The sequence below is a fragment of the Etheostoma cragini genome, chromosome 13, assembly GCF_013103735.1.
Source record: "Etheostoma cragini isolate CJK2018 chromosome 13, CSU_Ecrag_1.0, whole genome shotgun sequence".
In the NCBI taxonomy this organism is placed as follows: Eukaryota; Metazoa; Chordata; class Actinopteri; order Perciformes; family Percidae; genus Etheostoma; species Etheostoma cragini.
In genome coordinates, this window is record NC_048419.1 from 4,748,627 (window position 1) to 4,769,136 (window position 20,510).

Genomic DNA, 20,510 nt, shown 5'->3' on the forward strand with positions numbered 1-20,510 from the left:
CAGTATTTCCCTCTTCTCCTCTCTGTGTTTGTTCTAATTTACCCTGCAGGGTTTCTGAGCACAGGGGACCAGTCTGCTAAGGGGAACTATGGCTTGTTGGACCAGATCCAGGCCCTGCGCTGGCTCAATGAAAACATTGGCCACTTTGGAGGAGACCCAGAGAGAATCACCATCTTTGGCTCAGGCGCTGGTGCCGCCTGTGTGAACCTTCTCATCCTCTCCCACCACTCCGAGGGTAAGGTTATTTCACTGCCATTGTCACATTAGTAGTCATATACCCTGCTCAAAGGGGATTACCATTTCAGGATAGGGTGGGTAGTGTATTTCTTCACAGCGCATGTTAGTAATTTTAACAAACAGCCAAAACCAGAAGAAAAAAAATCTGGCAATGTTATTCCCTCAAGTGAAAGGATGCCATATTCAGAAAATGATTCATCTACTATTTGCAGCAATATAGTATATCTATTTTTTTTCAATAAACATGCAAAACTGCAAAGATTTAGTTATTTGAAAAAAACAAACAAATTCTCAATCTGGACAGGGCTACACATGAATGAAAATTGTGTGTTTTTTGCCGTAAATCAATAATCAGTTCAGTTTGGGATACAAGACACGAAAAAATCCCTTTACAATACAAGAGACACGAAATAACGAGATCACTGGACTGCACTGACACAATTGGCCTTCTCTAATAAAACTAATGCTGTTTGGACAGGGCAGGCATTAGGAATAGTGTGTGTGTGTGTGTGTGTGTGTGTCTTCTTTTTTGTCAACCCGAAAATGTGAGTCTGGAAGATGTATTGGGTTGTTATGACAACGTGAAATTGCCCTACCAGCTGCGTCATAACTGCATATTTAGTAAGGTGTTTAATGGTGGCTTGGATATTTAGTTCTCTGATTTGATACGTTTGAAAGCATGATATCATCATAGTAACAGTATTTTTTGTGATGAAAATATAAATATAAACATTCTTGTGGCATTCTCAAGGCACCACCTCTGGAACCACTGCAGTATATGTACAACTTCTTAAGGACTGTACTGTACTTTCTTTTGTTTGTTTTTGAATGGCAGATCTCTAAAATACCCACCAGATGTTTGATCACTAATCCTCTGATGTGAGTAGAGCTCAGAATGTAAAAGGCAATTCACTTTACCAAGAATTCAGATTAGGTTATTACTGAACTGTCAACCTTCACGCCGACAAACTGACCTGGGACAGATCAATTAAAATAGAAGATTTATTTGTATGCGTGAAGGAGATTCCCAGAATTCTGAGCGTGTGCATGGGAACACACATGTTTTTGTCCATCTTGAGTCAGACATAATTTAGCAGGACATGACAAAGCAGTTCAATAACTGGGTAGCATCAGCAAAGTTGTTAGTGGTTGTCAATTGGCAAGCTAATGTTGGCTGTCTTGCATGCCAATGACAAATACTCACACAAACGTTAGTGTTCAAATTATACTGTGGGTGATGGTGGTAGGTGTTTTATTTAAAACATATAATAATAATTCTATATACTGTATACACAGTATATATAATTGGCCTAGTAGTTGTATTGCTTGAAATTCCCTTTGGTCGTTTTGGAACTTTTGATTGGTTAATATTAAGGTTATTTTTTCTGGTTTGGTTTTGCTCATGTGAATAGTTAATAAATTAAACATCCATGTTATCATTATGGGTTGTTGTGAATAGAGCTGTGGCACTACTTTATTTCAAGTCTGGCAGTAACACTACAAAGTGCAGAAGAAGTTGGTGGGTGAACGCTTTTTTAGGTACTGTGTGTGTGTTTGTGTGTGTGCGGTGTGTGTGTGCGTGTGTGTGCATGTGTGCAGACGAGAGAGGAGATGATAGGTAGAGCTGGAGCTACAGCTAAGAGGCTTCTTAATTGATTTCACAGGGAGAGGAGCGGGGGTGGGGCACATGCAGAATGTGGGGGGCCTTAATTATTAATGACAGAATCTGCAGATAAAACAGAGGGACAGCAAGACCACTTTACATAACGGTGCAGCGGTGCAACAGTGCAAGCAGTTTTCTTTCTATCTCTGTCTCTTTTTCGCACTTCATCCAACACGGCCCATCAAGCCTGATGCTGTGTGTAGAGTTGCCACCATCTTTCTTGCTGCTGCCTCTCACTGTATGTAATGGACGCACTTCATTTTTCTACCCTGATGTACATGAAGGATTTCTCCAGCTAAGAATCCGACTACTTTCTCTTGCTTCCTATGTAATACTCTACAATTGCTCCTCCTCGAACATCTATGCATTATTGAAAGCACTCACACTGTAAGGCCTTGAAGGCCCCATTTGCTGCTAGCAAAAGTATGTCAGAGGGGGGGATTGGTGTTGAACTAACAGAGAATAAGTGTTTTCTGCTGAAGCTATATCTGCTGGATGTGGTCCTGCTCTGTGTAGGCCTGTTCCAGAGGGCCATCGCTCAGAGTGGCTCCGCCATTTCCAGCTGGGCAGTCAACTACCGACCGATGATGTACACCAAGATCTTGGCCAGGAAGGTCGGCTGCACTCTGGGGGATATGGCTGATTTGGTGGAATGCCTGAGGAGGAAGAGTTTCAGGGAGCTAGTGGACCAAGACATCCAGCCTGCACGCTACCACATCGCTTTTGGACCTGTGGTAGATGGGGATGTGGTGCCTGACGATCCTGAGATTCTCATGCAGCAGGTCAGAGCTGGTTTCACTGGATGTCATCCAGTGAATGATTGTTTCTTGTCTTGGTCATGTCTTTGTATTTGGTGTGTAAATTACTGCTGAATTCTGTGTAGGGGTGTAACAATACATCGATCAGGATCGATATATCGATTCAATGAGCCACAGTCCAATATTATTGGTGCCAAGTGAAACTATCGATACATATCGTCTGTAAGATGGCCCTTTACTTTATATTTATACTTTTTATTAAAGGTTTAATGCGTAACTTTTTGATATTAATAAATGTTTGTTACATTCCAGTCATTGCCAAATGAGTTGCTACAAATGTAATTAAGAATTTAAGCTCCACACAACTCTCTCTGTATTTCCCAGTATGGCTATGTTCAGAAGATTGTGTTGTCAAGTGACTTTCCATTGCAGTAACTCGCGTGAAGATAATTACCCCTTCTGAGGAGTCCATGTTTTTTTAATCCTTCCGTCCCCTTTATCTGGTAGCAACTGCATCAAGGAGAGGTGGGGGTGCGTGTGAGATCACGAATGGCTTGTATCATGTGGAGGCGCCGACAGTGTTGTTGTCATTACTTAGAATCCCTAGAATTCCAGAAACTACGCAGTATAGCTAAGAAGAATAGTTTTTCATATTTCATATAAATTTAAACTGTGTTAAATTGGCATATGATATCATCTCATATCGGTTTCAGGACCCTGAATTGAATCAAATCGAATTCGAGTTGTGACTGACTTTTAGATGTCAGCAAATATCGTACCGTATTGCATTGTATCTTATCGTAGGAAAGAATCAATCCTTAATTCTGTACTGTCATATCATGCTGTGTGTGTTTGTCGTGACTCCAGGGTGAGTTCTTGAACTACGACATATTGCTGGGCGTCAACCAGGGAGAGGGCCTGAAATTTGTGGATGACAGTGAGGGAGAAGACGGAATATCCGCAGCCTCGTTTGACTACACCATCTCCAACTTTGTGGACAATCTGTATGGATACCCTGATGGTCAGACCCTATCCTATTTTACCTTCAAATTATGAATTCCTTTAAAGCTCTAATCTTTAACTTTCCACATGTTGTTGGGCTCTACAACAATAAGAAGTACTTTTAGTGATGTTCAAACTAGAGCTATCATCAGGCCCAAACAATCAGGTCTGACCCAACATGAACTCGCATCGTGGCCCAAGCCTGACCCGAACCCGATCCACCCAACAGTCTTGAGCCTGAGCCTATTAAAAACTTGAACTTCCACTGCTCATTATCCATGTGTGTAAGTTGAATTGATTTACAGAAGGTTGTGTTCATTCATGACACAGACACAGACTATAATGATATTAGAAAATATGTGTTCAAGCCCAGGGAAATCTTTGAGAAATGACAGCCCCACCCAAACTCCCACCCAAGCGGGTTGGGCCTAATCGGATTAGGGCAGAGAATCAATGCTTTGGTTCAAACTACAATGAAAATGGCAGAAGAAAATACTCTGATTCTTAAGCAAAAGTAGCACTACCACACTGTAAAAACACTCAGTTACAATTAATATTGTGTAGTGAATTGTCCTTAAAGGGATACTACCGGTGCATAACACAATAAAAGTACTCAAAGCAACTTAATGATGCATTAATGTGAAAAAGCCACAGTGGAGCTAGGTTTAATTATTTTCCATACTGTTGGGTAGTGTAATCTATATCATTGCAAATGAAGATGTAATTGTTGTGTCATGCAACAATTCCCAGCACGCACAAGCTCACAATGGTTTTACATAGGTTTTATATGAAAAGTCTTAATTTGTTAACTAGTAACTACGATTGTACAACTGATGTAGTGGAATAGAAAGCACAGAACTCCTTTTGAATTGTAGTGAAGTAGAAAGTACAAAATAGCATAACATGGAAATACTCAAGTGAAGTAAAAGTACCTCAAATGTGTAGTGTGTGGTATTATTACAATGTTTTCCCATTCATAAAATAGCTATGAGTTTGCAAATGCTGTTAAAAAGCAAAAGATTCTTACAATGCACAGTATATCTTTCAGTAGGAATTGATATTTAAAAATCCTTTTTTGTTGTTGCTACAGTAGCGCTGGGAGTCGTAGTTTCCTCTTCATTATGTGATGTTTTTCCAGCCAGACATTCTGAACAGAGCTGGAGGACATCTTGTGATGAGCTACAGTACACATTAGAAAATCTGAGGGGACATGTGGTGATAATGGAAGTGTAACACACAGAGAAGCTATCATAATTTGATCAACTGTATGTTTGTTTCAAATAAGAGTTATAATTACAGAATTCAGCCCTAAATCTTTTTTCAGTGAATGTTGCAGATGACCACGCACTGCGTACATGCTCACTTTTTTTTTTTTTTTTTTTTTTTATTTCTTTGAAGGTAAAGACATTCTGAGAGAAACCATAAAGTTCATGTACACAGACTGGGCTGACAGGGACAACAGTGACATGCGTAGGAAGACCCTCCTGGCTCTGTTCACGGACCATCAGTGGGTGGCCCCGGCTGTCGCCACTGCCAAACTGCACGCTGAGTTCCAGTCGCCCGTCTATTTCTATACCTTCCACCACCACTGTCAGACCGAGGCGAGGCCAGATTGGGCAGACGCGGCCCATGGAGATGAGATCCCATATGTGTTTGGGATTCCCATGGTGGGAGCCACTGACCTGTTTCCCTGTAACTTCTCCAAGAACGATGTCATGCTCAGTGCCGTAGTCATGACATACTGGACCAACTTTGCCAAGACAGGGTTAGTATAATGCCAAATGAAATCATAACTTTCTGATATTAACCCTCATGATGTCCTCAGGTCAAATTTGACCCATTTTTACACATTTACACAAAAATTGTCCTTCAAAATAAGTGCTGAAAATGTCAACATTCCAAATATCAAATATCTTTTGAAAAAACATCAAACAAGCACCCACAACATTGAAAAATTGACCAAAATGTCAGAAAAAAAACGATAATAGTGTTACATTTTTAATTTGTTTTCATGGTTGACAGAAAGACAACACAAGGGTTAAGTGCATTTATCTGATTAAAATATAAACTACTGTAAAATATAAGTAGGGAAGTACTCACAAGCTCATGTGTAACACAGTGGTGAATTCACTTTCTGAAATAATCAGTCCCTCTATCCTTCTAGTGAAGTCCTACTATTTGTAGCCACATTGGTGACAGAGCGTACATCATCCTCTGAAATCTATGTCCACCAGAGGGGGAAACAACTCTTCCCTCTCTGTTGACTTGTATTGGGCAAAGGCGACTCCTCAAACAACAGAGAAATGCCTGAAGGCTGCTGTGTGGTGATATTCACTAGCAACAGGGTAAATAACCTGAGAATCTGAATAAACTGCGGATCCCACAGTCTTCCTATTCTCTCTGCTGATTTCTCACATCTGTATCCACTTTTGTCTTCATAAAAGCTCTGTGTTTTTCCATTTGGCAGCTTATACAGTTATGGGTTCTGTACATTTTTGGTAGTAAATATCACCACGCAGCAGACTTGAGGCATTTTTCTGTTGTTCGCTTGCAGACGGAATTGACGAGGAGGCGCCTTCACGCGATACAAGTCAAAGAAAAGCAGAGAGTTCTTTCCCCCTACGGTGGGGGCGGGACTTAAATGCGTTCTGTCTCTATTGTAGGCACATTGTTAGTCTGCCAAAGGTGAATATCACATTAGTGATTCTGATTGATTTGGAGATTTTCTCTTGGATGAGAGAATCTGTTGAGCTTGTTGTGGGCCTAAACATCTGGTTTGGGACTGAGTTGCACCGTGACACGCAGCACCTGCTCTTTCCGAGGCGTTCTTTCTGCTAAAATCCAAACCAGATTTCTACACAGGTGTTCACCTCAAATTGCACATCAGCTCTTGTGTTTCGGCATATGTAATTGCTTTATAATCGCAACACAGGTAAGTATATGTTACAAACTTAGTAGTGATCAGTCATTTTTAACAAGCAAAAATATTTTTATTCTGCTATTTCTCTCCTCCAGAGATCCTAACCTGCCAGTTCCTCAGGACACCACGTTCATCCACACCAAGCCCAACCGCTTTGAAGAGGTCATCTGGACCAAGTTCAGTTCCAAAGACAAGCAGTACTTGCATATCGGCCTGAAGCCTCGTGTCAGAGACAACTACCGGGCCAACAAGGTGGCCTTCTGGCTGGAGCTGGTACCACATCTCCACAGCCTCCGCAAGGAAATCATTAGCTCCATCACAACTCGCCTGCCGCCCGGAGGCACCAACCGCTGGAAGGGCCCTCACAGCCCCGGCACCCGCTCCACACGGCACCCAGTAATCTCCACCTATCCGCCTGATCCTGAACCCTATGGTTCAGAGAGGCCCCGCTTTTCTCCCTTTCCCGATGTGACGCGGGACTACTCCACCGAGCTGAGTGTGACGGTAGCTGTGGGCGCCTCGCTTCTTTTCCTCAACGTGCTGGCCTTTGCTGCGCTTTACTACAAACGGGACAAGCGCCATGAACTCATGCAGAGACGCCACCGCCGGCTGTCCCCGCAGCGTGTCACAACGATGGGCATGGGCGTTGGCATGGGAGTAGTAGGGGCCCCGCCGCACAATGACCTGGCGCTGAGTCAGGAGGAGGAGCTAATGTCACTGCAGATGAAGCAGCAGAGAGTGGAGCTGGAGCACGGCACACCCCTCCCTTCCCGCGGCCTCCACGGCGACCTGGAACCCCTGCGGCCCCCCGTGTGCCCACCTGACTACACGCTGGCCCTGCGGCGGGCGCCGGAGGATGTGCCACTGATGACAGCCAATACCATCACCATGATCCCGAGCACCATCAGCAGCATGCAGCCCCTTCACCCCTTCAACACTTATCCCCCTGTCCCGGCCCCCTCCACCACACCTGTCCCCAGCCACAGCAACAATGCCCTGCCACACCAACACTCCACCACCCGTGTATAGGACCAGGCACAACCTCTGCTACCCCACCCTGGGCTTACAGAGACGCACCACACAAACTGCTCCATACAAACCCCACTCTCACCATTGTCTTTTCTTCTTCACTATATCTTTGTCTTTTCTAATGAAGCCCTCAAATAAAGCTGCAGTTTGTAAGATTTGAAGCAGTGAAATACCTCTAAAATGTAAGCATTAGTCAAGGAGGAGATGATTTAAAAAAAACAAGCTCCACCTGTCATCATAGGTGCATACTGCTTTGCCGCTTTAAAGCTCTTTCAAAATCTCGTGCTTTGGTGAGCCACCAAACGCAGCTTTAAGCTTGGAGCTCTCTCTCTCCAAGAGGCATTGAGCCCATCACAATCAGCCAGACATCTTATGTGTAGCTCGGTTGTTTTGCGCATGTGTTGTTGTGTCAGTGTAAAACTATGTTTGACATAGAATACATATATTCATTTCCATTCATTTAGTGAAAAAGATAATACAGTAGCGAGCAGCTTTAAACCAGGCGACATATGCCCCAACAAGCTGTCTTTCATAAAACGGTGATTTCTTGAAACTTACAAATTGCAGCTTTAAAGGCCCAATCTGGAAGTGAAATTTGGCACCCTGTGTTGAGCACTATGTCCCAACAGCTGTCCCTATATTCTATTTTTGGAGGCTTCTGCTAAGTATGAACTGTATTGACAGCAATGGAAGTACAAGGATGAGCTATTTGACATTTAAGCATGATTTTTCTTCATAGAGTGTAACTTTTATTTCTTATGTTATTGCAAATTTATGTACCTGTTTTCTGTTATGATGTGACCTAAATGCCATCGAAAGTCCTGCTTTTAAGAAAAGAAGAAGAAAAAAAATGTATACTCACAAATGCTGCTTTCAAGCATTTCCAGATTGGGGCTGCAACTGTTGGGCGGTACAGGAAAAAACTGAATCATACTCGGTCTGTGGGATGCAACCTGGAATCCAGGCTGCCTATTAGAACTCGCTGCATCTCTGCCATACAGGCTCTAATCATGTCCATTACTTTATTTGTTTCTCACTCATTATCTCTGTCTGTAGCCCCATCTCAGCCCATTTAACTGCTTCTCTCTTTTCGCAGCCTCACACTCTTTCTCTCTCTGCATCTGCCCTCGTAGCTCTTTTTATTAAACCTTTGACATAATCCATTTCTATTTCCACGTCTCTCCTCTTTCTCACAATCACTTCTAGACTCTTTTTTCCTTTTGGAGTCTTTTATACAAAAACACAAATGTAAATGATGTATTATTAATAAATTGTAAGGATATGAATGAAAAAAAAAGATATTCTGATATCTCGTTTTTACCAGCATTCTTGGTGCCAAGTACTGTGATGAAGTTCCTCTTTCACTGGCGTCCAGTGGACCGCCTGGAGAGGTCCACCCTGACTGTATCTTACAAAAGGAATTACCATCATTAAAAGTGCCAACCCCTTCATCTTTCTTTTTGATCCACACACTTTTATTTTCTTTTTAAATTGCACTCAGTGTTGCACTGTGGCTTGTCTCTTCTTTAAAGGGGAAATCAGAGTCAATATTTCCTCATTTAAAAAAAAAAAAAGAATATAAAGTTTTATTAACTACTTTGCTGTCTGGGATATTTGCATGATGTTTTTTTTTTTATAAAGAGTGTGGACAGAGTTTGTAATTTTGATGATTTGCCTTGTTCTGCATTGATTTTATTTTATTTTGAAAATCATTTCCATTTTCTATTTTAATATCAGCTGCACTTTGTGGTACTTGAAAAAGGTATTAAAGTATTAAGAGATGAATATTGTGTAAAACTATGATTATAACAAAGAGAGTAAATATTCCCTCTTTATTTTTGTTCATTTCCTAACACTGAGGCTGTGCCGCAAAACTACCAGAGAGACTGATGAAGCCTTTTTTCTTTCCTCCCTCTTTTGCTCTGTTCCTCTTTATCTTTTGCAGCTGTCAAGTTTGCAGTCACTGTCTCTCAATCTGACCTGAAGATAGCACTTTTTTAAGTTACGAAAAAAAGAAACAACTACTTTACATGACATGAATAGTCTAAATAAGGTTTTTGTCTGTGACTGACATTAACCACATGCTTCAAAGACTGCCTGACAGTTATTCTTTTCGTCTGCTCTTCGGTTGTTTCATGATTCTCCCTGCTGCAAGGTGGGAGAAAGGATAAGATATATTTATGACGGTCAAAAGGTGAGAAAGCCTTGAACGCGCGTTTCACATCTTTCGCACAACTGAACACCACGAGAGACGGGTCACACTCTGGACAATTCTGAGAAGAAAGAAAAACAGTGACATTAGGACAACACTGGACAAATGCGGGCAGTGATTCAGTGGTGATGACGAACTAGCTCGTCAGCTACGGTATGATCTGTCAATGCACAGGGGATGCATTCTAAAAACCTGATTTAAAACACACACAAAATCTTTGATGACAGACATTACTCATACACCATATACCACAAAAAGCAAAGCGAGCGGGATTAATTCCCCCCCTCCTTGTTATGTTCTGTATCCTGTCTGCTTAGGATAACACTCTGGAGCCAGACTGCCATCCCTCACACTGGACAGGAGCGAGCTTCGAGGACAAAAGACAAAAACCAAGACGAGAAACAAACTGTACATTTTTTAAAGTGTAAGAGAACAAACTGTAATTTGTAAATATTATGTTTGTCGTTTGGTTTCGAGTGATTGGCCGGGATCTTTTCTTTGTGACAACAGGTGCAAGTTTAGGTGACTTACAGGATTTTAGCATTCAAATGTATGTTTGATTCTCCTTTGTTTCCTAAATCTCCAGGGCAAATTCCAATAGGTTACGGGCACATGAGTACATCTTTGAACATGCGTAAATAATGCTCAAAACAAAATCCCAAATCAAGGAATTTTACTTGCGATGCTGTTGGATTTAATTGTTAGTGTCTCATATTGTCTTGAACATTGTCATACAGAACAAACTGCTATTAGGAGGTTGTGAAATCCTTTGTACTCGTTTGGTCTTATTTCAGACTCTAATCATGGTGGTTGTTTTGCTACCTTTTGCAATTTTGTCCACACATTCTGTTTATGGGATTATTGGCACAGCTGTTTGATGTGAGTTTGAGTTGCCCATGCTTCTAAAAACAGCATTACAAAGATAGTTTGGACCGCCAACAGATAATGGAAGCCCACTCACCAAGTTTACATGTTTACACTACAGTTTTGATGTTGGCTTAAGGTAAGGTAAAATATATATATAAAAATAATAAAAAGCCTTACAAGGATCCAAATGTTGTCTTATTAAAACATGTATTGCATTAATGGTAAAGGGAAGGCTTGCACCTGTTTGTCTGTTTCATTTAGTCCGATTCAGGAACCTGCTAGAAGCTCAAGATACTGTGAGAGAGCATAATGACCAGAAGGAGTTGAAAGAATTCAAATTAATATTTCTATTTCAAATAGAGGCTATTACACACTGTATGTTGTGTATCTGAACTGGAAAACATTAAAAGACATTCTTAAACAAAAGCTAGTGCCATCATTTGTGTCACATTGTCTGGGCAAAATTAAAGCTGTAATACATTTCATAGCCACGCGGGGGCGGGAGAACCCCAACTACAAGCTGGTATACTAGCTAGCTACACACAATCCGGAGCACTTTGATGTTGTGGTAGCTAACCCGTCAGCTTGTTTTATTACACAACCAAGAGGTATGAGCAATGTAAACTTTTCTAAAAAAATTCTAGTCCCGTTTCTGGCCAGAAATGCACATTTACCTTTAAGCTGTGGTTTGGTCCCTGAGAAAAATACATCAGTCTTTAGTTAAGCTAGCTGCTACGTTGACTTCACATGTTAGCTAGCTAGCTAGCTAGTTGCTAACTTAAATATTTGCTATTTGCTCGCTTACAGTCGGGATATCAAAATGGTTTTGCTTGTATTGCAGGCCGTTGCTGTGAGCGACTTTAACTGATAGTATACAACAGTTAATGTTAGGCCTATTATTGGAGAATTGAGAGAAGTAGTGTTTTTTTTGTTTTATCGTTTTTTAAGAAAGAGGAAACTGATTGTAGCTGCGGCTGCTCAGGGATAGAACCTCGGTGTTAATTGCTGTAATATTGTGGCTTTGAGGACATCACCACGACGTGTTGCTTTTTAGCATACAGGCTAGCTTTCACCACAGAATGCTAAGCTTCCCTTGATTTAATTTTCTAAATCCACACAAACTGAGTGTTGACTTTCATTCCATGAGGTCTTAAAGTTATCCAGAGGATTTTAAATGTAAAGCCTAAAAATAACAGCACCAGTTATCTGTGTTTATTCAGCTGCTGTACACAATAAATCAATATTAGGGCAAATATACTGGAACGAACTGGTGCTGTTGGATGAAGCATTTGTGCTAATGCTTTCCATTCATTCAAGCCCTAATGTGGGTATAATTAAATTCCTTTTTTTGGCCACAGTTTTACTTCCCTTATCCCATAAGCATTTTTAGACCACCTTGCACCTCTTTTTACCTCTCCAAAGTCGCAGACTGCACCCTAATCAATTGGAATCCCCCCCCCCCCAATTACTTTCAGATATGAATACAGATAGACAACAACAGATCGAAGTATCTTGGCAAAACAGTAGAGATATTTAATTTCTGCCTGCAGCTATGTTTTTGGGAAATTGTTTTTGCATTACTGCACAATAATTCCTGACAGAAAAGAGGTTGAAAAATATACAATGCATCCATTTAAAAAAAAAAAAAAAAACGTTTCTATCGTTATTAATATTTTTTCGGTTTTCTTTTATTTCCATATCTGGAATATTAAAATTCTTGTTTTAGAATATCTGGCATGACTTATTGCTGCAATAATAAGCAAGTTATCACCTACACTGTGTCCAATAACTGTGATGTGCATGAATTAATCAAAATCATCTCTGTTATTTCTTCGGCAGAGTCTTCACACAGTAAGTAGATTGCACAATTGTTTATATGACTGATGTTTACCGTAATGTCATAGTATTTTTCTTATGCGCTCAGCCAAATTGCCTTTGCGGATAATTTACAGTGTTGGTTTAGCTGTAAGCAGTGATCACAGGAAATACTTTCCCTCCGTCACTAGATGGCGGTATGCAACTTTAATGACTGCTTCAGAGATGTTATGCAGTCGGTGCTTCTAACCCAAATGAATTAGCCTCTGTTGAGATATTCTAAATTAATCTGGAATGATGGCTGATGATGCACTAACAGCTCAGAAAGCATATCCTATTTAGAATTGTAAATGGATACGTCATTGTCAATTAAATGAAGATAGCTATATTACATGAAAGATAAAAAAACACTTTTTAAATAAATTATGAAAAGTCTTTAGGCCTATATGATATGTTCACATGTGTGATATTTGAATGTTTTAATGTTTCATTTAATACACAAATGTTATTCTCACTGTCTTTGAAAAAAATATGTGGACGTGTTAGTCCAAATATTAATATTATAATACTTCCAAAACTGAAGTCTTGAAGGTTTTTCAGTTTTTTTTACTTTCTTAACTATGGATTTCATATGCAAAAAACTTGATCTCAAGTAGGTTACCTTAATGATTAAAATGCACTAAAACCATCAATCAGATGCAAAATCCAATTTTACTAACAGACCAAACATTTAAACTCACATGAGCAGCCTATGATAAGGAATCCTCAACTAAGCCTAACACAGCTTTACATTAATATGTTACAAGAATATAAAGTAAATGATAAATAACACAATCACAGTTAATTAAGACATTTTATTGAATGAGCCAATTTGCATAACCTCCCGCGCATCAGGCATTTATAATCCCTCTCTTAACAAAGCAGCTGTCTTGTAAAATGTGCCTTTTCTGTTTTTGTTTTTATAATTAAACCGTCTACACATGACATGCGGCAAACCCGCTTTGCGCCGGCCGTTCCGTTGATTTCCTATAGGGAGGGCGGTGACGCCCACTCCGCTGCGCTACCGCTCGTATCTGCCGCTTAGCGCTGCGCTCAAAATTCAAATTATTGTAACTTTTAACCTAGTTGCCGCTGACCTTTCGAACGCACAACCAATGAGATAACCGCATGTCGTTTCCTAGCAACGGGCAGTAGCCTATCTCCCCTGCCACTCTTGATGACGTTTACCTGCGCTTCGCTTTGCTCTCGTAGCGTCGGAGCGGCGCGCACAGAGCAAATCGCTTATCATGTGTAGGTGGCTTAACGGAGCTGCAAGCAAATTTAGAAATTAGCATTTGTAATAAAAACCCACGTGCACACAGGAGGTTTAAGCTCTCAGATAGTATGTTGGAGGTAAAGAGGGAGGGGTGAGGGAGAGATGCAGTTGTCATAAAAGATCTGAAGGTTCTGGTCAACATCCAAATTACTTTTCAAAAATATCTCAAGTTCCTGGAGCGGCATCTCGTGCACGCTGTTTCCCTCTTTGGCGTTTTTGGCCAAGACTCCGTAGGTCGGGAAGCGGATGCGGACGTCGTGCGGCGCGTTGCGGTCGTATTCAGTGCAGCAGTAAGCGGACCACACGTCTTCGGGGATGGCCACGCGGTCCTGGTTGTTTCGGCGGATCATGTTGCCCCTGGTGGTCACTCCGGTCACGATGTAGGCCGTGCCGCGGCAGAAGTTGTTGAGGCGGACCCGAATCCGCTCCTCGTACTCACGCCAAGGCCCGATGTTGAACTCGCGGATCTCCGGCACCACGTTTGTCAGAGTGTAGGTGGCGGCGCGGTCGTGTGGCGTGGACTGGTGCTGGTCCGGGTTCAGGTGGCCTCTCTCATACAGGACCACGTCAGAGTAGTCATCCAGGACTGCCTGGCTGTCCTCGAACTTCATGTGCAGGTAGCCAGTGGGGAAGGACTGCATGTTCCCATTCCCATCGACTTCTGCCAGCTGTTGAGACACACAACATAGTAGTGCTGTCATGCTGGGAAATAATAGGCTACATTAAGCCAGTAGGCTATGATAAGTACATTTACTACAATTACTGCACATGTACACATTTGAGTTACTTGTACCTACTTTACTTTAGTCTTTTCTTTTCATGCACCTTTCTACTTCCACTACATTTCAAAAGGAAATATTGTACTTTTTAATCCATTACATTAATCTGACAGTTTTAGGTACTAGTTAGACCTACTTTTCAAATTAAGAATTTTGCAGAGTAAACAATGTACAGGCCTACAAGTCCAGCTGAAATGATTAACTGATAAAACACTTTGCTGTTTGACAGAATTGTTTTGATCGTTTCCAGATTCTAAAATGTGAGTACTTTTACTTTTAGTACTTTTAAGAACATAGTCCTGATGATAATTCTATGCTTTTAGCAGTAATATTTTCAATGCTTTTACTTGTGACAGAGTAGGCTATTTGTATAGTGTGGTAGTAGTACTTTTACTTAGGGAAGTAAAGGAGCACTATTGGATACAGAACATGTTGTTATGCTGGGAAATAATACAAAGCCAGCATTGTTTATGTCTTTACTTTTGTTAGAATTTCGTCTTTCGTTTAAGAATCAAAAATGGGTTAAAAATGAATGAAACCCCATTTTATGAATGAAGCTTTTTAGCAATTTTGAAAAGCAATCCTGAGCTATTTACTAAAAGACAAGTCTCGGACCTGTGGCTCGTACATCCAAGGGTAGTCCACACGTCTGTCTCCCTCTGTTTTCTTGAAGGTATACGCTGAGTAAACTGGAATCCGCTTTTTGGGGTCGTACAGGGTCACATAGCGAGGTCGGTCTGCGTAACGTTGGCAGATCTTCTTCAGTTTAGTGTCGGTGAACCCGCGTGGTGGTGTCCCCATGTACAGGGAGTCCTTGCACCTCTCTATGTGGTTAAAATCCTGAACCACCGTTGCTGACATTAGAGGCAGAAAACAAGCTAGCACAGGAACAAAAACTAGAGGCGATAACACACTCATGGTGAAAAACGTCTTCTCAGTCTCTCCTACTATGGCTTCTGCTAAGCAATGACAGTAAATGTTTGCAGTTATGATTACGACAAATCAGATATGCAAAGCAAGGAGAGTCAAGCCTCCTAACACATAGGCATGGATGGGCAGGTCATTGCTCTTAACATACAATTCTAAAATACTAGAGTGAATAAAAAAGCTGTGTCTTCTCCAGAATCATATCCTAATTATATACTTATTTTGAGTTGTACTGCTCATTTTGAAGTAATGCTGTGCTAAACTTCTGGATCTGTTGAGGTTAAGCCCATCATCTCCTTGGCCAACGAAATTGACAGCTTTGTCCCGGTGAGTTCTTAATGAGGTTATGGTTTGATCCTTGGGGTAGAAAGCCAATAAATTATTTTAATGGCGCAATCAAATGATGAGGCAGCCAGGGACTGGATCATTGACTCCTCCCAGGGTGCAAACGATGATTTAAAAAGTCCAACATCTACCATGTCATTATTTCACATATTAACCTTAGTACCTGATAGAATTCATAACAAACCATTCTGAACAACTTGTGAAGGCCAAAACAATTCCCATTGCAAAAACATGTTGGCCTTAACGGATCCTTTTTCTTCCTGCTGTAGAGGAACACATGAAAGTGCAGGGGTAGGAAATACTCAGATTACTCAGATCTTTACTTAAGTAAAAGTACAAATACTACACTGAAAAAAAACACTCTGTAACAAGTCCTGCATCAAAAATGTTACTTAAGTAGTAAGTATCTTAAGTATTACTTAAGTATCATCAGGAAAATGCAAAATTACAAGTAATCAATGCTGATTTTAGAAACTGGAAACAAAAAAAGCGTTGAAAGTGTCAAAAAGAGCAGTAAAAGTCTCCAAAAAATCTTTAAAAGTGTCAAAAACGGTGTTTAAAAGAATAAAAAAGAGAATTAAAACACTTCATTTCAGCTGTACTTGTTGGGTAATTTCATCTATAATCAAACATTGTATTTTATAAACTTCATGTGTTTCATGTGCAAAAATCCATAATTTAATGTAACTAAAGCTGTCAGATTAATGTAGCTGAGTAAAAAGTACAATATTTCTCTCTGAAATGTACAAGTAGACAGTGGCATGAAAACAAAAGACTCAAGTAAAGTACAAGTACCTCAAATGTGTACTTAAGTACGGTACTTCAATTCCACCACTGTATAAGTGCAACATACTTGAAAGAGTGTGGTGACGACACACGGGACATTGAAATGGGACATTCAGAGGCGTGTTATCACTGCAATAGTAAAATGCAAAACTGACTAATCTGTCTCAGTGATGAACAAAAGGCCTACAGTGTACTTCCAAAGTACTATGGTACTCAGCGTGAATGGTGGCGATAAAGCCCAAAAGTTTAATTATACGACATAGCGATAAAGAGCCTATGTGCACAAATGCCCATTAATGTTTGCTATTACATAATCAAAGACTAAGTTTTAAATGAAGCCTTGTGTTGAAACCAGTTGTGAAGATATTGATGAATATGAAGAAGCAAAATAAAAAAATAAAAACCCAGCATTCTATGGAAATTGAGGAAACCTAATGTGCCATAAAGTAGAATGAGTGTTTCATAGCAAATGGTTCAATGTTTTGCCAAAATGGGTGCCGGACTCGTTCTGGCTGCTCACTGTGTACACAGCAATTAATCCATCTAGAAGTTTCTTCCTCTTCTCAAAGTTTTCTTGTCTTTAGTCCTTCATGACAGTTTGGACACATTATGCAAAAAAAACACATTCACTGACTGCGGTTGCATGGTTTTCTCTCTGGGTAGTACTGCGAGGGACACTTGCATACTCTTTTATCATTTGATAACAACATGCCATGTTAGCATGAGGGTTGCACTGACCTTCCTATAACGAAGGTATGTCTCACTTTCACTAAGGGCTACACGTGGGCTAAATGTATATTTATGGTTTATTGACATGTTTTATTTAATTGGAAAAAGTCAAATATTTTTGACCGTATTATTGCATGTCTCATATAAGAGACATTGCATGTCTCACTTACAGTTACATCATAGAATTTAACAAATCAAGCGAAACAATGCATTCTGATTACATTTTATAAAGCAGGCTACCACACAGCCTGAATATAATAATTGTAGATCTGCCAAATTCTGCTTCGGCAAAAACTAGGCTAGCCAAAATGTATTGTGGACCTAAATTGATATGCAGGCCAGATCAAAATGTGTGAGAAGCTGGATTTGGCCTGATTGATTCCATCAGCACTTGTCTTGTCCGTGTCCTTGATGTCATTACACATGCTTTGAAGAGGATTATCATCACTGATTATCATCTAAGGGTGCTTTTGCCCCTCAGGGGGCACTTCTGCACTTGCTAGGGGGTATGTTGAAAGACTATGGAGTAACTCAAGTAATAACGAGCAACAAAAAAAGAAGAAGTTATCAAGCGAGCAGACGGGTCGAGGAATTTAGCTAAAAGTTGAGAAAGAAGAAAGCAATTGCTAATCTCAAAGTGTCCCAACATAATCCACTTTAATGTAATCGATAGCGTTAATTAACTTCAGTTTAAATGAGCAGATTTGGAACTTGGCCGATTGTGTTGATGAAGTGGGACTTGAGCTCATGTAATTGGCCTGTGGAGGAGGCGTCTGTCGATAAAGATCGGGAACCATTGATCTGAATGTCTGAAATGTAAAGGGAATATGCATATCAATGGCTGGACTGTCTGCTGCGGTGTTATAAAGCCCTGTACTCAAGTCGGCTTTATGCAAATGTGTGTCAGATTAGCCGGCGCGACAATCCCTCACTTCCCTAATAAGTCAATTTGAGTGACTGAGTGTGGTTATTCATCGAGGGACCAGCTTGCCTCTCTGATCTAATCCTGAGTTATGACAATCATAACTTATGTAGCTGGGGCCGACGATACAGTTATGTGAACGGACATTTTTCAGCTGTCAGCATTTTTGCCAATTAAAAATTATAAATTTAGACCCAGCGAAGCGGCCACAGCTCAGCTGCAGGTTCGGTCGAGGAGGGAGAACATTTCATTGCTGCTGCTGAGTTTCATGATGTCAGTTGTTTGGGAGCAAATGTAATTACGGGTCACGATTTTCAAAGAGGCTAATCGATGTAAATCATGGGGGCAGCACTTTGGGGAAGGGTTTTAAATATGTGACAAAAGGCATCTCATCGTCTGCCATTTTACGTGTTTGTTTGTGGTGGATTAAAGATGTCAAGTCAATCTCTGGGATTATCACGCAAAGTCCTTTACTAAAATAGTTATGATGAATCCCTGTATAGTTCCTTGTCTCTCAGACAGGCTTGGAAATATGGTCAGTCACAGTCCAATTTAATGACACATCAGTTGAAATGCTGAGATAAGCACATTACACAAGTATCAATGTGCAAGGCTGTTGTTGAGATGTCATGACACATTCAAGAAATTCTTTATTTTAATTATTGATGAATTCTGGTAGGCCTACTGGGGACCGTATGTAATGGTTTTAAAATCTATAATAACCAACTGAATGTAAATCATACACACATTGTGTCTATTTCCTGTCTGTTCTGTACCCAGTGTGCTGTACTGACCTCGACATTTGGACTATACGTGTTCATCTGCACGTTCATCGAACCCAGTTATGCGTCATCATGCAATAATATAGGTTTCCCACTTCGTGGCAGTGTAGGCTTGTTTGTTGCTTGTTCCCATATCCGTGATTCTCGATGATGACAAAATGCATATTAAAACTTTTTGAAATCTAGCAACATGGTTTTTGTCTGTAAGAATTAAAAGTGTAACAGACACTATATGATTTTTAATTGTACTCTCCAATGACAGACAGTTGGTGTGTGTGTGTGTGTGGGGGGGGGGGGGGGGGGGGTTATAATGTATCCCGCTATAACAATTTTCCTGATATGGAAATTCACGTAGGATTTTTTTCTATTTTTTTTTAATTCTGTTACAGATTTATGTTTCTTGGTACTTTGTGTATTTTATTAATTTGAATTCAAAAGTCAGCTAAATCTTCAAATTTTTGGCTGCTCCGTTTTTCCTTTCCTCTTTTACTTTGTTCTTTTCTTATGTCACTCAGTTTACCGTAATGTTTTTGTATTACAGTTGTCTAGAGTTATTAGTTTAACAAAATGCCTGTAATGAGCTCCAAAAGATTATTTGACAGCCGTGGTGGTAAATAGCGCCTCATGTTGTGCCATATCGTCATTGGTAAGATGTTTATTATGATTTCTGAAGTGCATGGGTCAGTAGATAACCCTTAAATTTGGGGGTTTTGTGGGGAAATATTGAGAGAAACCTTCACTGAGCCACCAGGGGGCTCAATCTAGCACAGATATCCTGCCCTATGAAGCTGCCCCCTGTAAATTCTGCACCAAAGCCTTCTGATTGGTCCAAATAGCCACATGGGGTTGCGCATTAACCAATAGAGTTTGGGCTTATCCGGGGCTGTTGCTAAGGCACTTAAGAGGTAAAAAAGCCTGTCAGCGGGCTGCTTATGCTTCCACCATTTCACTCACACACTGGTCTGGCAGCTCGTCAGCTCTCCCTCCGTTTCTACCTCTCACCGACAGCTCTCTGCCGGCTTTTTATTGGTCGCTGGTGGGTGAAATGAGCAGAGGCAATGAGTGGTGCTTTTCGCATCGCGTGCCCACAAAATGTAGACCCTCCCTCTTCTGCTGGCGGAGCTGTAGCCCCACCTTCCCCTGGTTATCCTGTCACTTGACATTTGAGCTCAGCCAACTCTCAGCGGGCCGTCCGTCTCCATTTCACTCTGCTTCACTTCCCACTTATACCGAAAAAACACCTGGATGTAGGCTCCAGCTCCCCGGGAACCGGAGAAATGGATGCATTGTTTATACCGTTAAAGGCCGTTGTGTATTGTGGTCCTCCTTTTTTCTTCTTTAATTTGGCCATTAAATATCATAGTTTTTTTCGAGGATTTGGTGACAATGGGTGGCAACCACTTGCAGTGATGGGGGGGGGGG

The 20,510-nt window shown here is 40.8% G+C and overlaps 2 protein-coding genes across 3 annotated transcripts in view; one reads left to right on the forward strand and one right to left on the reverse strand.

Annotated features, from left to right (window-relative positions):
- nlgn2b (neuroligin 2b) overlaps positions 1 to 11,114 on the forward strand; it is a 66,472-nt gene extending 55,358 nt beyond the window's left edge. For both annotated transcript variants that reach the window (XM_034890964.1, XM_034890965.1), the window contains 5 exons: positions 50 to 235; positions 2,417 to 2,682; positions 3,526 to 3,679; positions 5,059 to 5,425; positions 6,676 to 11,114. In XM_034890964.1, the coding sequence (XP_034746855.1) occupies positions 50 to 235; positions 2,417 to 2,682; positions 3,526 to 3,679; positions 5,059 to 5,425; positions 6,676 to 7,609 (1,907 nt within the window). In that variant the 3' untranslated portion in view covers positions 7,610 to 11,114. The remainder of the gene's footprint in view (positions 1 to 49; positions 236 to 2,416; positions 2,683 to 3,525; positions 3,680 to 5,058; positions 5,426 to 6,675) is intronic.
- Positions 11,115 to 13,337: 2,223 nt separating this feature from the next.
- Positions 13,338 to 15,562, reverse strand: LOC117956103 (endonuclease domain-containing 1 protein). The gene is made up of 2 exons (XM_034890967.1): positions 15,213 to 15,562; positions 13,338 to 14,486 (listed from the first exon to the last, which is right to left on the reverse strand). The coding sequence occupies exons 1-2, from the start codon at positions 15,513 to 15,515 to the stop codon at positions 13,878 to 13,880; spliced, it is 912 nt and encodes a 303-aa protein (XP_034746858.1). The 5' UTR covers positions 15,516 to 15,562; the 3' UTR covers positions 13,338 to 13,877.
- Between the last annotated feature and the right edge of the window lie 4,948 nt (positions 15,563 to 20,510).

Coding starts and splice junctions, on each gene's coding strand:
- LOC117956103 (XM_034890967.1), bottom strand. CDS start 15,515: ATGAGTGTGTTATCGCCTCTAGTTTTTGTTCCTGTGCTAGCTTGTTTT. Junction 14,487..15,212: donor CTTGGATGTACGAGCCACAG/GTCCGAGACTTG, acceptor GTGTCTCAACAG/CTGGCAGAAGTCGATGGGAA.